Below are 25806 nucleotides of genomic sequence, written 5' to 3'. Positions count from 1 at the left end.
ATTCTTGGGCTATCTTGCATGAACTGCACGTTTGAGATCTTTCCAGAGTGGCTCAATGATATTGAGGTCAGGAGACTGAGATGGCCACTCCAGAACCTTCACTTGTTTCTGCTGTAGCCAATGACAGGTTGACTTGGCCTTGTGTTTTGGATCATTGTCATGTTAGAATGTCCAAGTACGTCCCATGCACAGCTTCCTGGCTGATGAATGTAAATGTTCCTTCAGTGTTTTTTTATAACATACTGCATTCATCTTGCCATCAATTTTGACCAAATTTCCTGTGCTTTTGTAGCTCACACATCCCCAAAACATCAGTGATCCATCTCCATGTTTCACAGTAGGAATGGTGTACCTTTCATCATAGGCCAAAAAGCTAAATTTTTGTCTCATCACGCCAAATGACTTTGTGCCAGGTTTGAGGCTTGTCTCTGTGCTGTTTGGCTTATTGTAAACCAATACATTGTGACATTTGCGTAGTAATGGCTTTCTTCTGGTGACTCGACCATGCAGCCCATCTTTCTTGAAGTGCCTCCTTATTGTGCATCTTGAAACAGCCACACCACATGTTTTCAGAAAGTCCTGTATTTCACCTGAAATTATTTGTGGGTTTTTCTTTGCATCCCGAACAATTTTCCAGGCAGTTGTGGCTAACATTTTAGTTGGTCTACCTGACCGTGGTTTGATCTCAACAGAACCCCTCATTTTCCACTTCTTGATTGGAGTTTGAACACTGCTGATTTGCATTCTCAATTCCTTGGATATCTGTTTATATTCCTTTCCTGTTTTATACAGTTCAAATACCTTTTCCTGCAGATACTTTGACAATTCTTTTGCTTTTCCCATGACTCAGAATCCAGAAACATCAGTGCAGCACTGGATAAAAGATGCAAGGGTCTGTCTGGAGTCCAGAAACTCGCTGACATTTTATACACACACACTAATTGCAGGCAAACAGATCACAGGTGAGGATGGTTACCTTTTATAGCCATGCAAACCCCTTTGTGTCAACTTGTGTGCATGTTATCAGGCCAAAATCACCAGGGTGTGTAAACTTTTGATCAGGGTCATTTGGGTAGTTTCTGTTGCTAAATGGCTTCAGCCAAACACTAACCATGAGTGAAAAATTTTTTTTTAGTGTTATCATTCATATTCTCTGAAAAGTGGTCACGAAATCATAAATTCTGCCAAGGTATGTAAACTTATGAGCACAACTGTATGAAGGTTTTATGGTCAGCATTGCTTCCATGTGACCCCCCCATTTTTTACACAGGTCAGAGAGTTTTCTTGGGTGAGTATGTAGAAAACACTGAATTTGATGGTTAAACCCACTGATAACTCACAAGTTTTTAGCAAATCAATTATCCCACATTATAAATTAGGACAATGTTACTGAGCTATAGAATTTAACATAAAGACAGGAAAATCTAAAGGGGAACAAATGTCTCTAAAATGTGGCTTAGCTGCCATCTAAAGTTGGCCATACACTAGCAGATTTTTTTTAACCTTTCTGCTCCTTAGAATGTTCTCATCACTTCAGTCGCAGATTAATGTTGATTTGACTCCAATAACCGTTAAAGAATTGAAAAAATATTCTTGAAATCAAACATTTTGAAAAAAATTCTACTAACGTATAGCCAGATTAAGATGGACTACAGATGTCGAAAAATATTACAAATTTATTCTCTTGTCTTTTTTCAAGAGTTAATCGCGTACAAAGGAAATAAAAGATAAAAATAAATACATTTTGCTATCCAATGATTGATTGGTCTTGTAAACACACTAAAATATATTATGGTCAGTGGACAGTCATTGCTTTCCGGCTCCTCCGTATGGAGTTTAAAAAATTTACTTGAAGGGTAACGCCACTTTCTCGGAAAAAAGTATACTGTAGCAAATTAAAAAAAAATATATAGCATATACAATACAATTGCTATGCAAGCTATGTTGTTATTTCATTTATTAGAAATTAACTTTCCTTTTCAATCTGCAGCCACTGTAATTTTATGTAAAACTCAATGCAATATGGCAACTTGGAGGCATGTACAGAACATGTACAGAACACCCTCAGAAATATAATTTCCTGCTTGTGTGATTGGCTCACTGATTTTCCCAGAAGTCTGCACTAAGCTACAAATCACGTTTTAGGCATCCTCTGCAATAGGATTTCAATTTTGTTGCGCTACTCTCCAAGAGTTAAATACTTCTAAAGGGATGCTGACCCTGCAGCTTTTTTTTTATTAGAACACTGACTGTGAACCTGGTGATTTTAATGAACCAGACCCTCCCATTCAGGAGCAGCCTCCAAAGAAAGTGTTGAAATAAACAGCCTAGACAGGAGGAGAAAGCAGAGTGACAGAAGAATTAACTGAGCACTGTGCGGCCTCACTTTCAACGTCCAGTCACCAGTGGCGGGCCCATGATTGCCTGGGCTCATAATCAGATGAAGTGAGCTAAATGACATTGAGTGTCATTCATCCTCAAAAAAAACCAAGGACATCTAGTGTAGTATTAGGCCCCTTTCACACGATCGGACCGACTGACAGGCGGACCTGAACGGGCGCTCCATGTTAGCCTATGGAGCGACGGATGTCAGCGGAGACATGTCCGCTGACATCCGACCCGGTCCGATCCACTAAAAGCAGACGGATGGCCCTACGTCCAGGTCCGTCGCTGGCGGATCGGATCGGGTGAGATCTGATGAAAACGGATATGCTGTCCGTTTTCATCCGATCCTTCCATAGACGGCAGCGGCGCCTGACAAGCCCCTCCCCGTTCAGTGAGCAGAGAGGGACCTGTCATCCGCCAGCTCGGTGGAGATCAACGGAGAGATCTCCCGCTGAGCCGGCGGGCCGAGGCGGACTCCGCTTCCACGGAGGGGCCTTACTTTGGAGGACAGCTCCTGATCAAATGAGAGTGTTGTAGCAAAAGCCGTTTGTGTGTTATCTTTGAATGGTATATTCAAGTAATTTTCTTTCATTCATACTGCAGTCGAGCTTTAAAATCCTGTTATGCTGCATACACACTGTCGGAATTTCCATCAAGAAAAGTGTGATGGGAGCTTTTGGTCAGATATTCCGACCGTGTGTATGCTCCATCCAACTTTTTCTGTCTGAATTTCCGCCAGCAAAAGATTGAGAGCTGGTTCTGTATTTTTCCGACAGAAAAAGTTCCTATCGGAAATTCCGTTCGTCTGTATGTAATTCCGACGCGTACAAAACCACGCGTGCTCGGAAACAATTCGACGCATGCTCGGAAAAAATACGACGCATGCTCGGAAGCACTGAACTTCATTTTCTCGGCTCGTCGTAGTGTTGTACGTCACCGCGTTCTTGACGGTCGAAAGTTCAGAGAACTTTTGTGTGACCGTGTGTATGCAAGCCAAGCCTGAGCAGAATTCCTTTGGAAAAACCATCCAAGATTTTTCCAACGGAAATTCTGCTCGTGTGTACGGGGCATTACACTCTATTTTGCTTCCAGTTTGCAGATTAAATCAAAAGAAAAAAAATATTTTTATTGCGGATTCCATGCATTTTTTTGGACTGCCCGTTTGACCTTTAAATTAAATAAAAAAAAAAAGTCAATGATGATGATGATGACTGTGTCTTGGGATTGGTTACTAAAATAGCAGTGCGTCTTGGCAGTCATTCATTGCAGCAGCAGATTCTGTTAATGCAGAGCTACAGATCTGTTTAGTGATGGACCGATTACACTGAACAGACGCATGCTTTGGAAAACAGGACACGCAACAAATATTTCCTACATTTTTCTATGCAGGATGAAAACATCATACAGCAAGAAAACATTGGAAAACAACAAAGTAAAAGTAAAATCGAAAATATACTAGTGTATGGGCAGTTTTCAAAATATAACAGCGAGGATAATAATGAAAGATAATAATAAAACCATAGATTAGGAAGAGATATATGTTTGAAATGTAACTGCGCTGATCCAAAAGTGCTTATGCAATATTACCACTAAAACGGTGTCTGCACCGTGTGTACAAACCTTAAAACTAAAGAGATTGTAAAGTGCAACGTATCAATATGTCAATCTATAGTGCAGATTATCAAGTGCAAAATATCAAAAACCCCAGGACATAGGTAATTTACAATGATCCCCAAAGTCCACTTCCATTTAACATTTAAATTCCATGTGCATAGTGTGCGTAAATTCACAGCAAGGCAAAGCTTTTTTTAGGTTCTTGTGAGTGCCCATTTCAGAAGGTGGTGGTGGCACATTAAGTGGTGAAAAGACTTTTTTTAGAGCATGGATGTGAATTGGCCAATGAGAGCTGCAGGGCTGCAGAGCTGGAGGTGTGCCTCTGTGTGTCTGTGTAAATCCAGGAAGTGCACAGGAAGCAGCTTCGGCTGCCCACAGTTAAAATGGATGCAGCTAGACTCAGTGGATGTGAATTGGCCAATGAGAGCTGCAGGGCTGCAGAGCTGGAGGTGTGCCTCTGTGTGTCTGTGTAAATCCAGGAAGTGAACAGGAAGCAGCTTCGGCTGCCCACAGTTAAAATGGATGCAGCTAGACTCAGTGGAGGGAGATTTCTGCAGAATATTTGGCAAGTACAGAATCACAGTATATATAAAATAATATGCAAAATGGTTGGAGGGAAGCTTCAGAATGGCAAAGATGTTTTTATTACAGACTATGAAGAGAATAAAAGACGAATGGCTAAACTATGTTACAGAACCGTGCCACATCCAGTGTTTAAGATAAAAGCAAAAAGGGGTTCCCCTAAGAGGACTTTTAAGGCACTCAATTAAATCGTATATAAAAAGTATAACAGAGTATATAGGATCATGTAATAGTAAATAAATTTTATTTATAGAATAAATAACATTAAAAGGTTGTAACGAAAGCTTGATTTGTCTGAACAATACGTTTTTATCACCATACAAAGCGTGTGCATGAAAAAAACCTCCTCGCATCCAACGCGTTTCGGTATATAGTCTAGTCCTTCTTCAGGGGTGCAGAAAATAAGAGGGGTTCATCTAAGATGTAATTAAGGGTAAATGATCAATAAAGTGACAGAACATGTAAAAGTACAGAAGACTACAAGCTTACATTGTTACAATCCAGTACTTACTGTACTTAGCTGTCTTAAGGCAAGAAAGGGGGCATCGGAGACGACTTCTCCGATGCCCCCTTTCTTGCCTTAAGACAGCTTTCCCACCGGCTCAATTACTCGGTGCTATCTTAAACTGCAAGTTTTTAATGTGATTTAAGGAAGCATTGTAAAAATACTTCACCATCTAACTTTATGTAAGTACTGGATTGTAACACTGTAAGCATGTAGTCTTCTGTACTTTTACATGTTCTGTCAATTTATTGATCATTTACCCTTAATTACATCTTAGATGAACCCCTCTTATTTTCTGCAGCCCTGAAGAAGGACTAGACTATATACCGAAACGCGTTGGGTGCGAGGAGGTTTTTTCATGCACACGTTTTGTATGGTGATAAAAACGTATTGTTCAGACAAATCAATGTTTCGTTACAACCTTTTAATGTTGTTTTTTCTATAAATAAAATTTATTTACTATTACATGATCCTATATACTCTGTTATACTTTTTATATATGATTTAATTGAGTGCCTTAAAAGTCCACTTAGGGGAACCCCTTTTTGCTTTTATCTTGTTACAGATTATGTGAGCAGACTGCAGTTCCTCTTTAAAACAAGGGCAGAAGATTTAATAGATGGAAAGTTGAAAAAATGACTGAAGGTCCGCTTTAAGTCTCCCTGTAAGATCTCATCAAGTATTTTGCAAGCACAAGTTTCATTCATGTATTAATAATTGGCATACTTCCTGCAGCTACGGAGTGTTGCTTCTCTCTCTCTATATATATATTTGTTTTGTTTTTTCTAGAACGATGCAGAATTAATTTCTGTGGAATATGTTTTAAGCCTTAACCATAAAAATCTCACATAAAACTGCCGCTGGTTTATGATGACACTACAAGGCTGAAAGGCGCCCCCCCCCCCCCCCTCGGCTTGCCGGGGTCACATGATCTTGCGAATGCCGTTATGTAAATACTGGCTGCGGGGCACATACTGGAGGAGTGTGGGAATTTTCCCCAGCCGTGCCCTGAAAAGGAGCAGACAGATCTGGGAAAGTCAGATGGAGAATAAATAAGTTGCAACAGCCAAAATTCGGGGCATCCTAAAAGCATTCATTTTAATGTCAGTGACGACTGATGCAAGAATTCATGTCATTTACTTTGCAGCAACAAAGAGAAATGAATAGACATTTTATATTGTAACTGAAGACTACGTGCAACTCTTAAAGCTGAACCCAGGGCAGATAGAACAGACAGAAATCAAAGGGACACTAAACAATATCCTTATTCTCCAAAAATAATCCATACACATCCACCACTTAACCATTTATTGACCGGAAGATTTTCCCCCTTAATGACCAGGCCATTTTTTGCAATACGGCACTGCGTTACTTTAACTGACAATTGCCCGGTCGTGCGACACTGTACCCAAATAATATTTATGTCCTTTTTTTCCCATAAATAGAACTTTCTTTCGGTGGTGATTGATCACTTCTGCGGTTCTTATTTTTTGCGCTATAAACAAAAAAAGACCAACAATTTTGAAAATAAAACAATATTTTAATAACAAATATCCCCAAAAAAATAAATAAAATTTGGTGGTGATTGGTGGTTTTTATTTTTTGCACTATAAACAAAAAAAGACCAACAACTTTGAAAATAAAACAATATTTTAATAATAAATATCCCAAAAAAAAAACCAAATAAAAAACCAAAACATTCTTCTACATATTTTTGGTAAAAAAAAAAGCGCAATAAGCGTATATTGATTGGTTTGCGCAAAAGTTATAGTGTCTACAAAATAGGGAATAGATTTATAGCATGTTTATTATTCATTTTTTTATTTACTAGTAATGGCGGTGATCAACCGATTTTTAGCGGGACTGCGACATTACGGAAAGATCGAACATTTTTGACACTTTTTTTTAGGACCATTGACATTTATACAGTGATCAATGCTATAAAAATGCACTGATTACTGTATAAATTACACTGTCAGGGAAGGGGTTAACACTAGGGGGCGATCAAGGGGTTATATGTGTTCCCTGGGAGGTGTTTCTAACTGTGGGGGGAGGCGACTGACTGGAGGAGGAGAGCGATCGCTGTTCCTAATCACTAGGAACAGATGATCTCTCTCTCTACTCCTCTGACAGAACAAGGATCTGTTTGTTTATATTGACAGATCCCCGTTCTGCCTCTGTGGAGCGATCGCGGGTGGCTGGAAGACATTGCGGCCGCCGCTCACTTGCATCTGCTCCCCTGCCGTGCAGCCTGCTATAACCATTTAAAGGGCCGACATATAGCTACGGCGATTCACGGGAACGAGACGATCTGTCGCAGTATAATGACGGTGGCTGGTTGGCAAGTGGTTGATGCATTTGTTACCCCAACACTTCATATTCCTGATATGTGGATGCTGTACTTGTATGAAAAAGTATCCTGTTCTCTTTGTATTGCTTCATTTATATGAAAGCCCTGGTGTCCCTGCTATGCCCCTTGCTTTCCTATTAAAAACTGACCACACTAAGCAGGCGACAACACTATGGTCAGTTCTCTAGCTATGCTGGGAACTCAGCCTGCTCTCCTCCAATGATCAGACTTGTCCTGACATGCCTCTCCTGCACTGCCATTCACTGGGAAGATCAGTGTGCTGTTGCTTCTCCTCTCCCAGCTCTTATGCATCTGTAACAGAGGAAATGTGACCACTTATAAAAAAAAGGGAAAAAAAGGTATATATATATATATATATATATATATATATATATATATATATATATATATATTTTGTCTTAACTCAAATGTTTTGCCTTTCATTTCTATTTCAAACGTAATGGGTTGTTTTACAAGGTGATTGTTTACAATCACTTTAACCTCTTTCCGCCGACATGGTGCATATATGCATCCTCTCAGCTGGTAGGCTTTAACGCCGAGGGGCTGCATATATGCCCTATGTAAACGTTTTTCTGTGCTGAGACCGCACGCCCTGCGCAATTCCAGCACCGGCAGGGACCAGAAAGCTCCCGATGCATCCTTGGGATCTGGAGCTTTCCGATCATATGACCACTGTGACAGCCAATCACAGCGGTCACATGACCCGAATGCCCCTCTCCACCTCCGGGCATTTAGAAGCTCTTAAAGGGCCGGGAGGCGGCAGTGGGAAGGGGTTAATGGCCTTGTATCTTCAATTCAATTGTTTCTTACTGTGTTTTTCTGCCTCCTTTTAACGTTCTTTGTGAACTCTCGAACCTTCTCCATTCTTCACTTCCGTTTGTTTGGAACAAGCAGTGCACATTAGTAGCGATCATGTGCGCAGCTCTATGTACAATACAAATCCCATCGTCCATCTCAGGAGCAAGAAAGAGAAGGGGGCTACGTTCCTACATACAGTGGGACTATGGAGAACACACATAGCCACCCTCTAATACAATGGCCACCAAACTGTGGCCCGGGGGTCGGATGTGGCCCTTTGCTTGCATTTATCTGGCCACCAACTGACACCAATGACGGGGCACCAATCCCACTACTGACACCATTAATGGGGCACTATTTCTCCCATTAAAACTAATGATGGTGCACTGATGCTGGGGCATTTTGCACACCCACAAGCCAGAGTCCAGCCCTCCGAAAGCGTGAAGGACAGAAAATTGGCCCTTTGCTTAGAAAGTTTGGAGACCCCTGTGTTGTAATATGTTGTAATGTTCACCGATTTATGTGGGACATTGTTGTGTGTATGTACACATGCAGTCAATATTGACCAGGCCAGAATTCAATTGACTGGTTGATTTGTCCAACTGAATTTTAACATATCAAGGGGACAGCTGAAGACTCTTTGATGTGTTGATCTTATGCAAGTCTACCTAGGTGTGTGAGGTGAGGTATGGTCTGGAAACCTAATTGAACATTTCAAAGGGTACATTGTTTAAAGGACCATAGAAGAAGTATTTATTGATGGTAATTAGACTTGACGGGTAACAATAAGATCAAAGAGTATTTTGGGTTGACCTAGCAGAAACTCCCTCCTAGTGGACTAGTATTTCATGGAGGACATTCAAGCTGGCATTTAGTTTTGGGAGAGGCTTGTCTGTGTATGCACACTCGGACCTAAGACATGGGACTTTGAATTATATTTCCTCTGTCGGATTTCTTTGTCATCTGTGGACTTTGGACTTTGTTCTGTGTTGGAAGTCAATAAAGTGCATCTCTCTGGAAGAATTGGGTTGCTGCGGAAGAGTACTTACTAATTCATTATCATACCCACTCTACATCTATACACCCAATATTCAATTAATATATTCGATCACTACACCCTGGTCTAAATGGAAGTCGGATCACAGCCGCAAAAAAAATGGAATTTGGAGATGTGGAGGAGGCTAAAAGCTATAGAAGGAACTTCTTTTGAGTTAGGAATAGCTCAATGAATAGATTTTTTTAGATTTTGATTTTTTTTTACAATAAGTACAAGTACCAATACTTTTTTTTTAGTACTCGCCGATACAAATTACCGGTACCTACCGCAACTGTTTTGTTTTAACTTCAGCTGTCAGCAATGGTACAAAGCATTGAAAAGTTATTTACAAATGAAATAAATAGCAGGAAAATAATTAAATGGAGGAGAATAGGGAGTTAATTAAGGCTGATTAGAGTAAATTAAAGCGGAGTCACACCCAAAAAATTAAACTTTCGCTTTAAGGGAAGGTGACTCCCTGACATGCCACATTTAGCATGTCACTTTTTTTTGGGGGGGGGAGCGGAAAATCTCTTTTTAGAGGGTTCCAGCTCCCACTTCCTCCCGGCGCACCCGGAAGAAAGATCACCTCTCCCCCCTTCCTTCTCAGCAATCATCTGGGACACGTCATGGACGCCCACAGTGACAATGCCGGCGCCACAGAGAGGAGGGGGAGACGAGCGGGGCTTCATTCCCCCACATAGCTGGACCCTGGGACAGGTAAGTGTCCGATTATTAAAAGTCAGCAGCTGCAGTATTTGTAGCTGCTGGCTTTTATTTTTTTAAGCGGTACTCCACTTTAAGGGTTATTAAGGGGTTAAACAGAGGAACATTTGTTCATCCCTTTGATCTACAGATGAAGAAACAGAAATATACAAAAAGAAACAATGTCTCTTTTTATTTTAGTGTTTCAGGGCTCAGCAATGTTGGTAATAAACATTGCCGGCTGCTTTTTGTTTTGACAGCTCCAAATACCGGACTTCTTTAAAGCGGGGGTTCACCCACACCGCCAAAAAAAAAAAATATTAAAAGCCAGCAGCTACAAATACTGCAGCTGCTGACTTTTAATACATGGCCACTTACCTGTCCCGGGGTCCAGCGATGTCGGCAGGGGACGCCAAGAACCCGTTCGGTTCTCGGCAGCTGCTGCCGCCATCCTAGGTGAGGGAATCAGGAAGTGAAGCGTTGCGGCTTCACTTCCCAGTTCCCTACTGCGCATGCGCGAATCTCGCTGCGCGTCCCTAGTGGTCCCCGCTCTCTCCTGGGAGCTGTGTGTTCCCAGCAGACAGCGCGGTCGGGACGGGAAGAGGCATAGACTCCCATGGGAGTCTATGCTGGAAGTGGGTGCAAATACCTGTCTTAGACAGGTATCTGCACCCCCCTCCCCCCTGAAAGGTGCCAAATGTGACACCGGAGGGGGGGAGGGTTCCGAAAAGCAGAAGTTCCATTTTTGTGTGGAACTCCGCTTTAACACAGGGGAGACCCACTGACAGCTCAAAGAACCGAGCCTGAAAGTATCGGTTTCAGGTATCGGTGCATATGCACGAGTATCGATACTTGTGCAAATACTCGGTATCGGCACCGATACCGATACTAGTATCGGTGCAACCCTAATTTTTTATAAACCAAAGTTTGGTGTCACTTTAAAGGAGAAGTATAGCCAAAGCTATTTTGGCTGGACTTCTCTTATAGATCACAGGAGTGCAGTCTGTTCTGCACTTCTGTGACCTGTTTTCAGCTGGCAACGTGCTATAGCCCGCTGTGGGCTGATATCTCTCAGCCGGTCCATGCTTGGCAAGGATCCCGACTGTAAAGACTGGACTGGCAGCTGGCTCAGCCTCCTAGCAAGCCGCTGAGAGACTGAGCCAGCTGCTCCCGCCCCTCCCCTCCACAGCCCGGCACTCCAGTGAGTGCTGGAGGGGCAGAGCAGAGAGCTGGTGCCTAAAAGTCCCCGGCTCTCTGCAGGCTAAAGATCGAAAACTGAGCGATCATTGGTCTTTGAACGCTCAGTTCTCGGTCTTAGAGGTGCCGGGGAACAGCTGCAGCTGGGAACGCTACTACAGTCATCCAGGTGAGTATAATTGCTTATTTCTTTTTTAATGCAGTTCTCTAATCATTGAAGTGGACATTTCCCCCACAATATAAAAATTCATGGTGAATACAACTCTGCATGTACCACCCAAAACATCCACATGTTAGTTGGCAAATAAAATATATATTCAGTTACTTACATGTATATGAATTGCATTTCCTGTTTTCTTCACATAGCCAGGCCCTTTCATATGCACCCTGGGAAGGCTACGTCACCAGTACTTTCCAGGTGAGAACAGTGTGAAATCACAAAGTCTCACGGGATCTTGTCAGTACACTGCAGGCACATTTTTTTTTTACCCACAGATGAAATGAGGCTCCCAGTAGTGTGCTATGTGCACAGGCACGACATCTTCTTGCTCACCATTGTGGGATTCCAAAAATAATCAGATTCCAAGAAGTAAAGGGAGAAAGATTCCTCTGCCATTAGTGCAAATGGCTGCCGGGAGGAGAGAGGTGAAGAAACCATTGCAAAGTCATTCCAGGAAAGCGATGCCTGGTGTTAGGAGTACAGTGGAACCTCGGATTGCAAGTAACGCGGTTAATGAGCGTTTCGCAATACAAGCTATTATTTTTAAAAAATCCTGACTTGGTTTGCGAGAGTTGTCTCGCAAAACGAGCAGGATTCAAGCCTCTGCGGTGTGCAGTACCGCATTTGGCCAGAGGTGCGAGGGCGCCGATGACACTCGGAGCCTTTCGGAAATATTTGGAAATACTCCGTTCGAGTGTTTCCGAGCCTTTCCGAGTGCAGCTGAACGGTCTCCGAGTATTTCCGAGTCTCTCCGCCACCCCCCCCCCCACACTTGCGGTATTGCATGCAATAGAAGTCAATGTTGAACGAATTATCTTTGTTTCCATTGACTGGGAAAACTCGCTTTGATATGTGAGTGCTTTGGATTACAAGCATTCTCCTGGAACGGATTATGCTCGTAATCCAAGGTTCCACTGTACATATTTTTTTTAATTGACATTTAAAAACATTTCCAGTGGTACCTTAATTTAAAGGGTAAGTTCACCTTTGCAGAAAAATCTGTAAGGTGAACTTACACCTTACACAGGACCCCCTCCACCACCCCCCCCCCCCAGTCCTGCTGACCTGGACTACGGCGATATCCCACTATGAACCCTGGTTAAGCCACGACACCGGGCCTAGAAATCCCCTCGGATTAATCTCCAAACTGTACCCCGTCAGGAGGTACATTTAGGAGCATTCTAATTGGTCGGCACCGTCACATGGGCAGCGCCGACCAATCAGAACCCACGTAGCCCGGCCTGTCAGTGGGGGAGAAGAGAAAGCCACGGGGATTTGTAAGCCCCGGTCCGGTGACGTGGCTATACCAGGGCTCATAGCGGGATATCGCCGCACTCCAGGTCAGCGGGATCAGGGGTGGATGAGGAAGGGGTCCTGTGTAAGTTCACCTTACAGATTTTTCTGCAAAGGGGAACTTACTCTTTAAATTTGGATGATTGGGGTGAAGGTCTGCTTTAATTTAAAATATAGTGCAGTAATGTAAGTACCTTATTTTGACTTGGTATCAGCCTCTTGCAATCTGTGTATGGCAGAGTTCAGACAAATAAACATACATACTTACCTGCTGCAGCATCAGTCTGATGGTGGAAGCTGTCCCCCACCGCCTCTAAGCCTGAACCCGAGAACTGAACATTCACGTGACAACTGATCACTCAGTTCTCAGTCTTCACTGAGCAGAGAGTGGTGATTGTCAGTCATCGCTCTCTGCTCTGCCCCTCCAGAGTTCATTGGAGCTCAAGGCTGGGGAATGGGCAGGAGCGGCTGGCTCAGGCTCTCAGCGGCATGGTGACCGGCTGAGCAAGATGCCTGTAAGTCATCTGGTGGATCCAGAATGTGGAGTGCCTCTGTTACTTCAGCGGGTTGATTCTGGGTCACAGGAGAGCACAAGTAAGAGCACCACTGTGACCCATGAGAAGTGTGCCCAGAAAAGCTTTGGCCCTATTTCCCTTTTAAGTAATCTGGCTAACTATAGAGAGATAGGGGGAGGAGTCACACCTCTGACATCACCAGCGGCTATCCTGCTGTACGATCAACTTACACTATTTTATTTAGAGCGCTTGACTTTGCACTTAAGTGTTAAGTGCCAGATTTGTAACTTTGTATTCAAAGGGTAACTTTGAATAGGGTAAAGGGTAAGAAGAGAAAAAAAAATAGCAAATATAAAGAAAATAATATAGTGTATACAATTGCGACACAAGTCATATTGTATTTGAATGTTATTAAAAATGACCTTTCCTTTTCAAACTGCAGCTCTGTAATTCCCTGTAAAATGTAATGCAATATGGCTACCTGGAGGTGTGCTGTATACAGATGGTGTACAGAACACCCCTTAGGTATGTCAAGCCTGTGATTGGCTTAATGATTTTCCTAGAACTCTGCACTAAGAAACAACATCGATTTTGGGCATCCCCTGCAACAAAAATGGCATTTTTGGTGAGATATTCCCAAAAGTAAATCACGTCTAAAGGGATGCAGACCCTGCAATTTTCCTCATTAGAGCCCTGCAGATTCCGCAGCTGATTGATAATTATGAAACCACTCCCATTAGATTCACTTTCCACATGGACACAGACAAACACACATCTATTTCTCTAGAACAGCAAAATGTAGGAATCTGCAACAAAGTTTGCTAAAATCCTTGCAATGTACATAAATCCCCCAGAGGGGAATATTATTTTTCTTAACAAAAGTGGAGTTACTCTTTAACTTTCTTGCAGTAAAATATTTTTTAGCAGATTTTTTATATACTTGGTATATCCGATACATGTGAGGATTGATCTGCCTGGATCAGCAGTGCTACCATCCTAAGTGTTACCCTTAGGGTCCTTTCACATGAGCGGTCCGCTCGATGAACTCCGCTTTGCTCAGCAGGGGATCGATCCGCTGATCAGGTGGATGACCGGTCCATCTCCATTCACTGTGTAGGGACGGACCTGTCAGAACCCCGCTCTCCTCTATGGGGAGATCAGATGAAAACGGAATGCCTGTCTGTTTTCATCCCATCCGTTCCACCGGATAGATGGAAAATAGGGTCTCCATCCATCTGGATTTCATGGACAGGATCGGATAGCAGCGGGTGTCAGCGGACATAGGAGTGAATGCAGGTCCACCTGAAAAACTGACGAGTGGACCTGATCAGGCAGCCCGTGTGAAAGGGGCCTTAATGGAAAAAGCATGATATGACTTTCCTGATAACTCAGGGGTCATGATTATAAGGTGAACGGTCGCGATTGACTTTGGTGATGGGATTGAGCACCTTTTACACCTGGATGATTGCCATGTCACATTTCTGATACACTGCTATATCTTTGCTAGTGATCCACTTCCTTGTAAGACTCTTCTATGAACTTTTTTGTGCTGCACTTTTTACTATAGAAAGAACCAAATTAGTATCTGTTTTAACCATGCACATGGTAAATTTAAAGAAACAGAGGTCGGGACTTTCTAGGTGCCAATTGAATAAACAACTTGTATAAAAAATAGTAAATTTTATTAAATATCAATCTCTTTAAAATGACAAAGAATAGTGAAATACGGGAATTTAATACTCATTGTAACCACTTGTGCTCAACATGTTTCGCCCAAAGGAGCTTCCTCAGGAATCTTAAAAGTCATGCATGAAGTTGATACTAAGAAAGAGACAGATAAATGTAAATATTAACAGATATTAACATTAGATTATATTGCAACAATAGCGTTACAGTAGACACATGTTTACATTTGAATTTCACAAACTTATTACATATAGTCATTAAATATCAAGCTGAGAGAGAGGGCCTACTGGATGCTTTAAGATCAAATCTTGAATCAGTTGAATGTGACAATTTCTCTAGAGCAGGGATATGCAATTAGCGGAATTCCAGCTGTTGCAAAACTACAAGTCCCATAATGCCTCTGCCTCTGGGTTTCATGCTTGTGGCTGTCAGAGTCTTGCTATGCCTCATGGGACTTGTAGTTCTACAACAGCTGGAGGTCCGCTAATTGCATATCCCTGCTCTAGAGCTTAGGTCAGAAGAATTTGAAAGCATCCGGTAGGCCCTCTCTCTCAGCTCGATATTTAATTACTTTATGTAATAATTTTGTGAAATTCAAATGTGAACATGTGTCTACTGTAACACAATTTTTGCAATACTATCTAATGCTATTATTTGTTAATATTTACAGTTATCTGTCTCTTTCTTATGCCCCGTACACACGATCGGACTTTCCGATAACAAAACCGTGGAATTTTGTTCAAAGGTTGTTGGCTCCAACTTGTCTTGCATACACACGGTTACACAAATGTTGGCCAACAACTACAAACGTAGTGATGTACGGCGAGCCGATACAAAGGAAGTTCAATAGTCATGCGCCATCCTTTGGGCTCCTTCTGCTAATTTTATGTTTGGTGAGCACGGATTCTGAGCATGCGTGGACTTTTGTGCGACAGACTTGTGTACACACGATCAGGAAGTCCGACAACAAAAATTTGAGAACCTGCTAGCCAACATTTGTTGGCGGAAAGTCCGACAACAAATGTTCGATGGAGCGTACACACGGTGAGACTTTCCGCCAACAAGCTCACATCCAACATTTGTTGTGGGAAAATCCGATCTTGTATACGCGGCATTAGTATCAACTTCATGCAGCACTTTTAAGTCTCCTGAGGAAGCTCCTTTGGGCGAAACATGTTGAGCACAAGTGGCTGCAATGTTGTATGAAATTCATGTATTTGACTATTCTTTGTCATTTTAAAGAAATTGATATTTAATAACATTTTTATTTTTTTTATACAAGTTCTTTAATCAATTGGCACCTTTAAATTCCCGTCCTCTGTTTCTTTAACTCTATCACTAACTGGGATGTGGTGCCTATTTCGGTCCCTCATCGCCCATACTCCTCTTTTTCATGAACATGGTAAATGACACTCCCCTCCCTCCTCCTCCTCTGTGTCATCCCTCAGAACATGCACTGATGATAGTAAAGACGTAGGAAACATCATGTGACCTCTAAACAGCAATGATTAAATAAGGTACTCAGATTATTATTATTATTATTATAATACAGGATTTATATAGCTGATTTATTTATATTAAATTAAATACAGTGGCATGATCTTTATGCATAAATAGAAGGGATGATAGCAATTAAACATTGCAGGTTTAGCATGACTTTAAAACAGTGTAAATGGGCTCTTAATGTGTTTTATGAGCAATCTCAAACTTTACAGCATAAAAACACTTGATTTAATAGACTTTAATAAATTATAAATTAGCTGTTTATTATCCTCATCAGCACTGATTGACTCAGAAAATGCCTTTTTAAAAAATGAACTAGAAAAGTAAAATATACCTGTAATCAGCTGAAACATTCACACATACCAAACAATGCAATAAAAACGTTTTCTCAGTTACAATTCCTTATTTTTAAAAAATAAAATACATTTTTTTTTTAATTAATCTATAACATACTGTACAGAATCATGACTGAGTCTGGAAGCCTCACTGTAAGATTTATTGGATCCACACAAATATACCGGAAATGTTTTCATTAGCCCGCTGCAAGATAAGTGAATTTTCCTGCTTTTAGTGAAATTTTCTAACAGCAATAGGCACCAATTACCAGGATAAGCAATCAAGACTGACTCACTGGCATCTGAGTGCTGCTTAAAGTGGACCGCAACTTAGAAAGTACCGGTAAATGTTTGCTTTGTTGTAGAGAACATCTAGAAAGGTTATTTGTGATGAAGCAGTACTGCAAAATCTACCTTCCGTCTGGAATTGCTTTCTGCTATGGAGGTGTACAGGAGGCCAGGGTTGGGCCCTGAACAGCAGATATGGTTCCCCACTATTTGGCTTGTGGTCCCTTTAAGGCGGAACTAACCCTCCTATCTTTTTCAGCCAAGGAAGCTGCCATTTTAGCCTCTGTTTGATCTGCAACTGCCATGATGCTGATCAGTTATGACACCAGCCATTGGATGGTTTGACAGTTTGGTTTACAATCACAAGCAAATTTGACAGTTAGCAATCCCGACATGCTGGGAATGTAACTATTTTATGAAACTGTTAAATCGATGGGTTTAGTTCCGCTTTAACCACATCAGCCGCGGAAGGATTTGCCCCCTTCCTGACCAGGCCATTTTTTTGCGATACAGCACTGCGTCGCTTTAACGGACAATTGTGCGGTCGTGCGACATGGTGCCTAAACAAAATTGACATCCTTTTTTTCCCACAAACAGAGCTTTCTTTTGGTGGTATTTGATCACCTCTGCGGTTTTAATTTTTTGCGCTATAAACAAAAAAACAGCAACAATATTTTTTAGTTTTTGCTATAATAAATATCCCCATTTTTTTTTTTTCATCAGTTTAGGCTGATATGTATTCTTCTACATATTTTTGGTAAAAAAAAATCGCAATAAGCGTATGTTAATTGGTTTGCGCAAAAGTTATTGCTTCTACAAAATAGTGGATAGATTTATGGCATTTTTATTACTTTTTTACTAATAAAGGCGGCGATCAGCGTTTTTTATCGGGACTGTGACATTGCAAATCGGACAATTATGACACTTTTTAGGGACCATTGACACAGCGATCAAAGCTAAAAATAGCCACTGATTACTGTATAAATGTCACTGGCAGGGAAGAGGTTAACACTAGGGGACGATTAAGGGGTTAAATGTGTTCCCTCAGTGTGTGTTCTAACTATGGGGGGGATGGGAGTGACTAGAGGAGGAACTATGGGGGGGATGGGAGTGACTAACAGGAACACACGATCTGTCTTTCCTTTCCTGACAGAACCAGGATTTGTGTGTTTACACACACAGATCCCCATTCTGTCTCTCGTGCCCGCGATCGCGGGTGGCCGGTGGTCATCGCGACCGCCGGCCAGGTGCATCAGGTCCCCCACATGCGCCTTCTATCTTTAAGGAGCCAACGTACCTGTACGTCGATTTGTGCAGGGCTGCCAACCTTTAGCCAGAAAATGAAGTCCGGCTAGATCAGTTCAGGCTGGCTCCTTTTGCAAGTATAGCTATGGAAAACATTATAAATAAGTGCCCATACTGTTTAAAATACAGTAATACACTGTTCTTCACATGCTTAGTTGCTCTCTATTTTTAGGCACTTAGGCAGATTTGTAGAGGCCAATCTGCTGACAGCCTAAAGATTTACTGCTGCTCAGGGGGTCTGGGCTTCAGCAAAATGGCAGCCTCCAGCAAGAAGAAACAGGAGCAATGCTGGAGGCAACATACAGCACACACTAATTTGGTAGCATAATTATTAATGTGCAATGTATGTTCCTTGCTAAAGAACATTATTGTCAAGTTTCTATGGGTAAAGGTCAGATTTAAGGGGGACAATTTGAAGGTATGTTGAGTACTCAGGGGTTCTCAACCATGCAAAGTGAAGGGTTCCAGGGTAGTCTGGATAGAGAGGAGAGGACTGACTTTCAGTCAGTGGATTGCTAAATCCTTATTGGGGACCCGGAATTTTGATGGTTTGAAGAGTTTTGGGTGGGAAGAACCACCAAACACTGATTACAGAGACTTTGTTGCTAAAGGGATAATCCAGAGGCCTCAAAGTCCAGAAAAGGAAGAGAAAACAGTTTTCATTTGGCAGTGAGAGAGTGAGCTGGACAAACTTGAGTGAGCAGGGTGAAATGAGCTTGGGATTGAGCCATGGTTGTTGAGTTGTGAAAACCTCCCGTTTGGGACCCCCAGAGCACACAGCAAACCCCAAAAACCCCAGTGTGACCAGTATGGTGGTAATGTACTCTTATGCCGTGTACACACGGGCAGACTTTTCATCATCAAAGGTCCGACGGACTTTAGATAAACTTTTGAACGAACGGACTTGCCGACACAGGATCACACTAAAGTCATACGTAGTGACGTGCAACCAGACTAAAATAAGGAAGTTGATAGCCAGTAGCCAATAGCTGCCCTAGCATCGCTTTTCGTCCGTCGGACTAGCATACAGACGAGTGGATTTTTCGACCGGACTCGAGTCCATCGGAAAGATTTGAAACATGTTCCAAATCTAAAGTCTGTCTGATTTTCAACCAAAAAGTCCGCTGCAGGTCCGATGGTCGCCGTAACACTATATATTGACTGAGATAACAACCGTCCAATCAAATTCCCCCTGAGGAAGATACGTCACATTCCCGGTATCAACGCGTTGGGGAGGGGACAGGATGGTGCATGAGGCAGTGGATCGGTCTCAGCAAGGAAAGGACACATAAGTTCAGTGGACACAGCATTCCCTTTGGTCTTTGAAAGAGTGGTGCATTGTAGCACCCATGAAATGTGAGTACCCTAAATAAGGGGTTATTGTCTAATAATAAATATAGTTTAAACAATATCACACTATCTAGTCTCTCTTATTATTTACATGTGGAAAAGGTGCCAGCAACCAGCCCAGGATCCCAGTACAAACACTGAACCCAGAGGTGGTTCATATGCGGGCTTTGACCAGGCTTAATTGCACGGTCACATGCTCTAAGGTGAGCGCATATACTGAAGGGGGGAGCACCTGAGTGGACACAAGGACACGTTTGCTATCAACAGTGTTTTGGATTTGATTTTTTTAGCTTTGGAATGGATTTTATTTACATCAACGCATGTCTTCACATGAATTTGTCAACTTTGCACATAGCACTTTTAGTGCACTGGAACACTTTTGTGAAGACAATTTGAGCACTTAAATAATGGACTTTTATGACAGATGATGATATTATTTTTCACGTTGTATTATACTGTTGCACAGAGTCACTTTATTGATAATTCATTTTGGCACCAGAGCACTTTATATATTGGTTTTGATATTTGCTATAGATATATGTTATAGTGTATATTTATGTGGAAGTACACAGGTTAACATTAACCAGTACAAGTTAGCGCAGCACTTTCTTTTATTTATATGCTGATTGCATATGGGACGGTCATATGGGACGTGATCAGTGCTAGCAGCTTTCTACACAACTACTTATTTTATGCTTATGGTAGCTCGCAAGCTTTTTAGCGTTTAGATTCTTATGTAATCATTGTTTATTAATATGATCTAAACCTAGAAAAACAAATCAACGTGGATGCAAAGCCAATCCCAGGAATATTGAAAATACTTTTAAAATGGCAATACTTGTAATCTGCGACTTTCGTTAAATCAATTCTTGATGATCTACCATGGAGGTCCTTGTTCAGGCTTCCAATAAAGAGAAGACAAATGGTCATTGTGCAGGAATGATCCACTGTTATCACCAGCAGGAAACATGCCCTGAGAACAAGTGTGACTTCACTTCAACTACTTTCCACATGCTTGTTCTGGGTCTGTGATTCTGAACGTACTGAAGCCTGAGAAAGTGCTGGGCTGTGGAGGGGCTGGAGCAGCCGGCTTAGGATCTTAGTGGCTCACTGAGAGGCTGAGCCGGGTGCCTGTTCAGGCAGCTGGGTGGATCCCGACCATATGGTCACGATCTTTCCCTAGCCTGGACCGGCTCTGTGACAGCCGACAGCCTGCTGTCTGCTGAAAACGGGTCACAGGAGTGCAGAACGAACTGTATTTCTGTGACCCACAGGAGAAGTACAGCCAAACAAGCTTTGGCTCTACTTCTCATTTAATTCACACAAGAAAAGAAAGAGCTGCTGTTGTGACACAGATCAAGTCCCAGCTGTCAAAGTGACAGCCAGGTATTACTAGTTCAGTTGCCCCATTCACATTTGAGCTGAGCATCTTTGGATATTTTTCAGGCTCTTTTTTGAGTGTTTGTACAGGCATTTTTTGCAAGGTTTAGACTTTAGGTTTTTTTACTAGTTTGTAGCCTATGAAAAGCTAGTTACTAGGCAAGAATCTGCATGAAAAATGTGCATAGTGTCGAGCATTGAAGTGTTTTGGTGAAGCGTCAAATGGAAATTTTAAAATGCTCAGGTGTGAATGGGGCCTTATGTAACCAGGGGCCTGTGGGGATAGGCATGTGCAGTGCATACTACACAAACCCAAAGTATTTAGGTGAAGGTTTATTTTTTAGGGGGCATGTTTAGTACACCTAATGTCCACAACTGGTTAAATATTCCCATTTTTTTAGTCCTGAGCATAAAAAAAAGAGAGAAGAAAATGTATACAGAAGAACTAAAGATCATGATCAGGGTACAAAAGGTCCTCTTTAAAGCACACCTTTACCTTCTAACAAGGCAGGGGATCATGCTCAGAGCCGTGTCTATGGAATGCTCCACTTACACCTCTCAGCACATAACGACGCAGCATTCCATATAGGGCCATGTTTACTGGTCTCCAATGGAAACAAGCCAAACATGAGTGTTTCCCATTAGGCACACTTAATATTTTCCAGCACTTGTATAAGCATAAGTGAGCAAGATAGGTAATAAATTCTACTTAGAAATGTATTTTGCTGGCTTGTTTGACCATATAAAATTTACTGGAAAGGTAAAACTGGGCATTAAATATGAAGAGTCTGTGTAAATGAAAATGGTCAGTTTAACACTCAGGCACAATAAAATCAATGTGTTTTTTTAGACTCTGTATGTGCTTATTATCTGCAAGCAATGTTTAATATAATATGAAATAGTTTTATTTAGAGGCAGTGGTGAGGAAATTTAGACTGATTTATTAAGGCAGTGTACACTCAAATAATGATGCAAAGGTGCCCCATTATTAGTACTAATGGGAGGAATAGTGTCCCATCATTGGTATCAGTTGGAGGAATAGTGCCCCATCATTGGAGTCAGTGGGAGGAATAATGCTCCATCATTGGAGTCAGTGGGAGGAATGGTGCTCCATTGTTGGTATTAGTGGAAGGAATAGTGTCCCATCGTTGTTGACGTCAGTGGGAGGAATAGTGTCCCATCACTGGAGTCTGTGGGAGAAATAATGCCCCGTTGTTGGTGTCAGTGGGAGGAATAGTGCCCCATCACTGGTAGCAGTTGGAGGAATAGTGCCCCATCGTTGGAACCAGTGGGAGGAAATATGCCCCACCATTGCTGTCAGTGAAAGCAACTGTACCTCATTGTTGGTGCCAGTGGGAAGAATAGTGCCTCAATAGTGGGATAAAGGCAAGCAAAAGACTGGATCTGGTCTGCGTGCCATTGGCCTAAAGCAACCAATCAGAATTCACCTTTTACCTCAGGGTGCTTAACCTGTGGTCTGCGGGGGCCACATGTAGCCTGCAGAGCCCTTTGATGTGGCCTGCAACCTCAAACCAGGGAAGTGCATGCCTGGCATCAGCAACCCATTGATCCCGATCTGGGCTCCTGCCATCCCAGAGCATCAGAGTGCAGTGAGCCGGCGCTGGCAGTAGAAAGAACAGAAGCCACATAAGCCGATGCTTCCTCTGTAGCGCTGGCTCCTGTTGCAGGCAGAGTGATATCAAGTGTACGCAACCTCTAATCCTTTTTAGCAGCCTGGAGAGCAATGCCAGCAGCAGCTTTCGGAGGAAAAGAAGGTCGGTGTATTAAACAACACATACACTGGGCATAATAGCTTTTGCAATGGACATATTAGCACCTTTAAAAGTGTTAACAACCATTAGACTGTTTTCACACTGATCTGGAGATGCAGTGCAATGCACCTGCAGCTTTCCTGTGGGTTAATTACACTGAGCCATAAACATCTATTATTTCCTGCGGGTTTCATGTGCTTTCAGAAAGTGCACCACACCCACAAGATGTAATTGAAGCCTAAGGCAAAGCACAGCTAACCTACAGGAAAGCCGCAGGTACACTGCACTGCATCCACGGTGCTGGTAAACCGCAGCGCATCAGTATAAAGCAGCCTTATAGAGGGCACATGACTGTAAGGGCTCAATTAATTTTGCGGATTGGGGAGCAATCACTTAAGTGGCCCTTGCTCTTCAAAAGGTTGAGCACCCCTGTTTTACCTGATATTTTGGATTTGGATAGATGGCAGTTGTTGGAAATGCCTATAAATTCTTATATTACTCAAAGGCTGCTATTGCCAGTTTTATGTGTAGTTGGTACAGTTCATCTATATCATAAATATTAAATTATAAATTAGAGCTCTGGCTAAAGGGGGTGCACATTGTGTGTCCAACTACACAAAAGTGGCATTGGGGTATTCCCCAGCCCATTTTATCAAGTTCCCATGGAAGACAACTCAATACATAGATCACCAATGCGTTTTAGACTGATTACTCTCTCAATTTTAGAGTAGCCAACATTTCACAACTACTAGGTTCAACTAGCACTTTCGTGGTCGAGACAGATTTTTTTAGGCTAAAGAAAGTCTATAATAAAAAGTGTTCCATCTTGCTTGGTGGGCCTGATGAAAGGTGTTTTTTTTTTTTAAAGACCTGTTTTTTGTGACACACCTTGACATCTTCCAACCTCCTTTGCCACTCGCAGTATTCGCTTACATAACATTTTAAAGCCACAAGGAAAGACTTCACTCTACCAAAAGCTGTGATCACAACTCTGAACAGGGAAAACATGTTGCTAACTAATGCCCAGCGTGTCACTGATTGCATGTTCCACTATGATGTCCGAATGATGTATAGTAAGTCAACTCTCTATAGACATCGCCACCGGTATATTACTAGTACTAGCCCTGGGGGCAATTGCCTCTCTGGCCCAAGCCCATTCTTTCCAGTTAGGTATTTTAGAAACTCACCTAGTGATGGATAAAAGGACACTTTGGTTTTTATGACAGCAGCTGAGATAACCATGTACTGTATACAGATCTTAAAGCCCAACTCCAGCCAGAACATTGTTTTAGCTTTTAATAAAGCAAAAAAGAGTTAAATCCTCTGCAGGGTTTCTATTGCTGTCTGGGAAGATTTCACCTCTTTTCTTATCAGAACAGGGGGTGATGGAAAATCTCTCCACCTGGGACACGTGTAATACAAACATATTTTTAATAGAGTACGGAAAAATTAGAACTGTTAATAGAGTACGAAAAAATTAGAAATGTTTTTAGCAACTGTTGCCCCCATTTCCTGTGCTTGCATAAGGAGGTGGAAAAGAGATGAAGAGTTAACCCAATAGGGTCATACAAAAAATAAAAACCTGAATAAAAATGTAAGCTTTTCCCCACCCTATCAAAAAATACTCAAAATAATTGGTTTGGAGTTGGGCTTTAAAAGAGGGATATACGTTGGTTCCGAGGTCCACCTGATTTTCTGTTTATATTGGATCAAAATTCTGACTTGGTGGTGGTAAATGTGATCACACATTGCACTACATGTCCAAGCACAATCATATAAGAACACTTTGGTGCCGGGACTCGGATATCACCAAATCCCTCATATGAGAGAGGCTGGTGGGTATTTCAACCTGAGGACATCCACCCAAAACAGTGGGCTTTAAATAAAGAGAATGTTCCAGTTCCTGAAGAGTTCCTCACAGTTCACGAGGTATCATGGTGAACGGGGATATTGGGCTGCTGGACTCCAAGTCTAGTGCACTTATGAAACATTCTACAGCAGCTTCATGCTTCCCCTGTGCTTGTAAAACGTCACCCAGTCCTTTCCAGGCATCATGTGATGTGCTCTGAATCTGTACCGCATCCCGTAGAAACTTCTCAGCCAGGTTGTACCTTCCAAGCCTCGTCAGTATAAGACCCTGCAAAATACAAAAATAAGGTGTTATCCAATGTCTCTCCAACAGTAGGGTACTTTACAAAAAAAAAATGCAGGGCTGGGATTCTGGGATTTTTTTGGTATGCAGTGTCAATGTCATTGATGTTTAAAGAAAAATCTTGCACTTAGCTCAAAGTAATACAATAAATTCTGGACTGCTGCAACTTTGATAACCCAGACACTGGGCCAAAAGAAAATCTTTAGAAAAAAATATATATAAAGGGACAGCGCATTTTATTTTTTTCTTAAGTGTTCATATAATTGACTACTAAGCATGCAGGAGAGCAAAAGAAAATGAAAATGTAAGTAAAAATTCTTTCCTAGCCAAGCACCAAAGGGTGAGGAAAGCTCTGATTTACTTCTCAAGGCACAGCAGAGTGACAGAGACTTCCTCTCTCCTTTAATGCTCGGCTCTCAGTTTTTGGGCTTGGTGAAAGATATTAGACCAGCATTTCTCAACCAGGGTTCATTCAAAGGTTGCTAGGGGTTCCTTGAGCAATTAGCAATTTCTGCCGCTTAGATAAGTAACCACAGACAGCGTTCATACTTTTAGCCATCTGTACGGAGGGAGATTCTTTCCCACTGACTATAAATGCAAAGAGCATCATTTCCAGTGACCATACCACTAATGTTCCATGAGTCATAGATAGAGTAATTATAGAGTAATTATTAGCAGGGGCTCATTGAGACTGGAAAGTTACTTCAGGGGTTTCTTTATGTTATGTCACAAAAGGTTGAGAAAGGGTGTATTAGACCAATAGACCAGTTTTCTCGAGGGTGATGTACTGCCCTAAGTACAACACAAAAAATAG

The 25806-nt window shown here is 42.0% G+C and overlaps 1 protein-coding gene across 2 annotated transcripts in view; it reads right to left on the bottom strand.

Annotated features, from left to right (window-relative positions):
- Window positions 1–16647: 16647 nt before the first annotated feature.
- TTC7A (tetratricopeptide repeat domain 7A) overlaps window positions 16648–25806 on the bottom strand; it is a 577716-nt gene continuing 568557 nt past the window's right edge. For both annotated transcript variants that reach the window (XM_073628505.1, XM_073628506.1), the window contains one exon: window positions 16648–24977. In XM_073628505.1, coding sequence (XP_073484606.1) covers window positions 24756–24977 — 222 coding nt within the window. In that variant the 3' untranslated portion in view covers window positions 16648–24755. The remainder of the gene's footprint in view (window positions 24978–25806) is intronic.

The sequence above is a fragment of the Aquarana catesbeiana genome, linkage group LG04 (genome assembly GCF_042186555.1).
Source record: "Aquarana catesbeiana isolate 2022-GZ linkage group LG04, ASM4218655v1, whole genome shotgun sequence".
Lineage (NCBI taxonomy): Eukaryota > Metazoa > Chordata > Amphibia > Anura > Ranidae > Aquarana > Aquarana catesbeiana.
The sequence above is the reverse complement of the archived record's forward strand: the minus strand, read 5'-3'. Positions and strand labels throughout refer to the sequence as shown.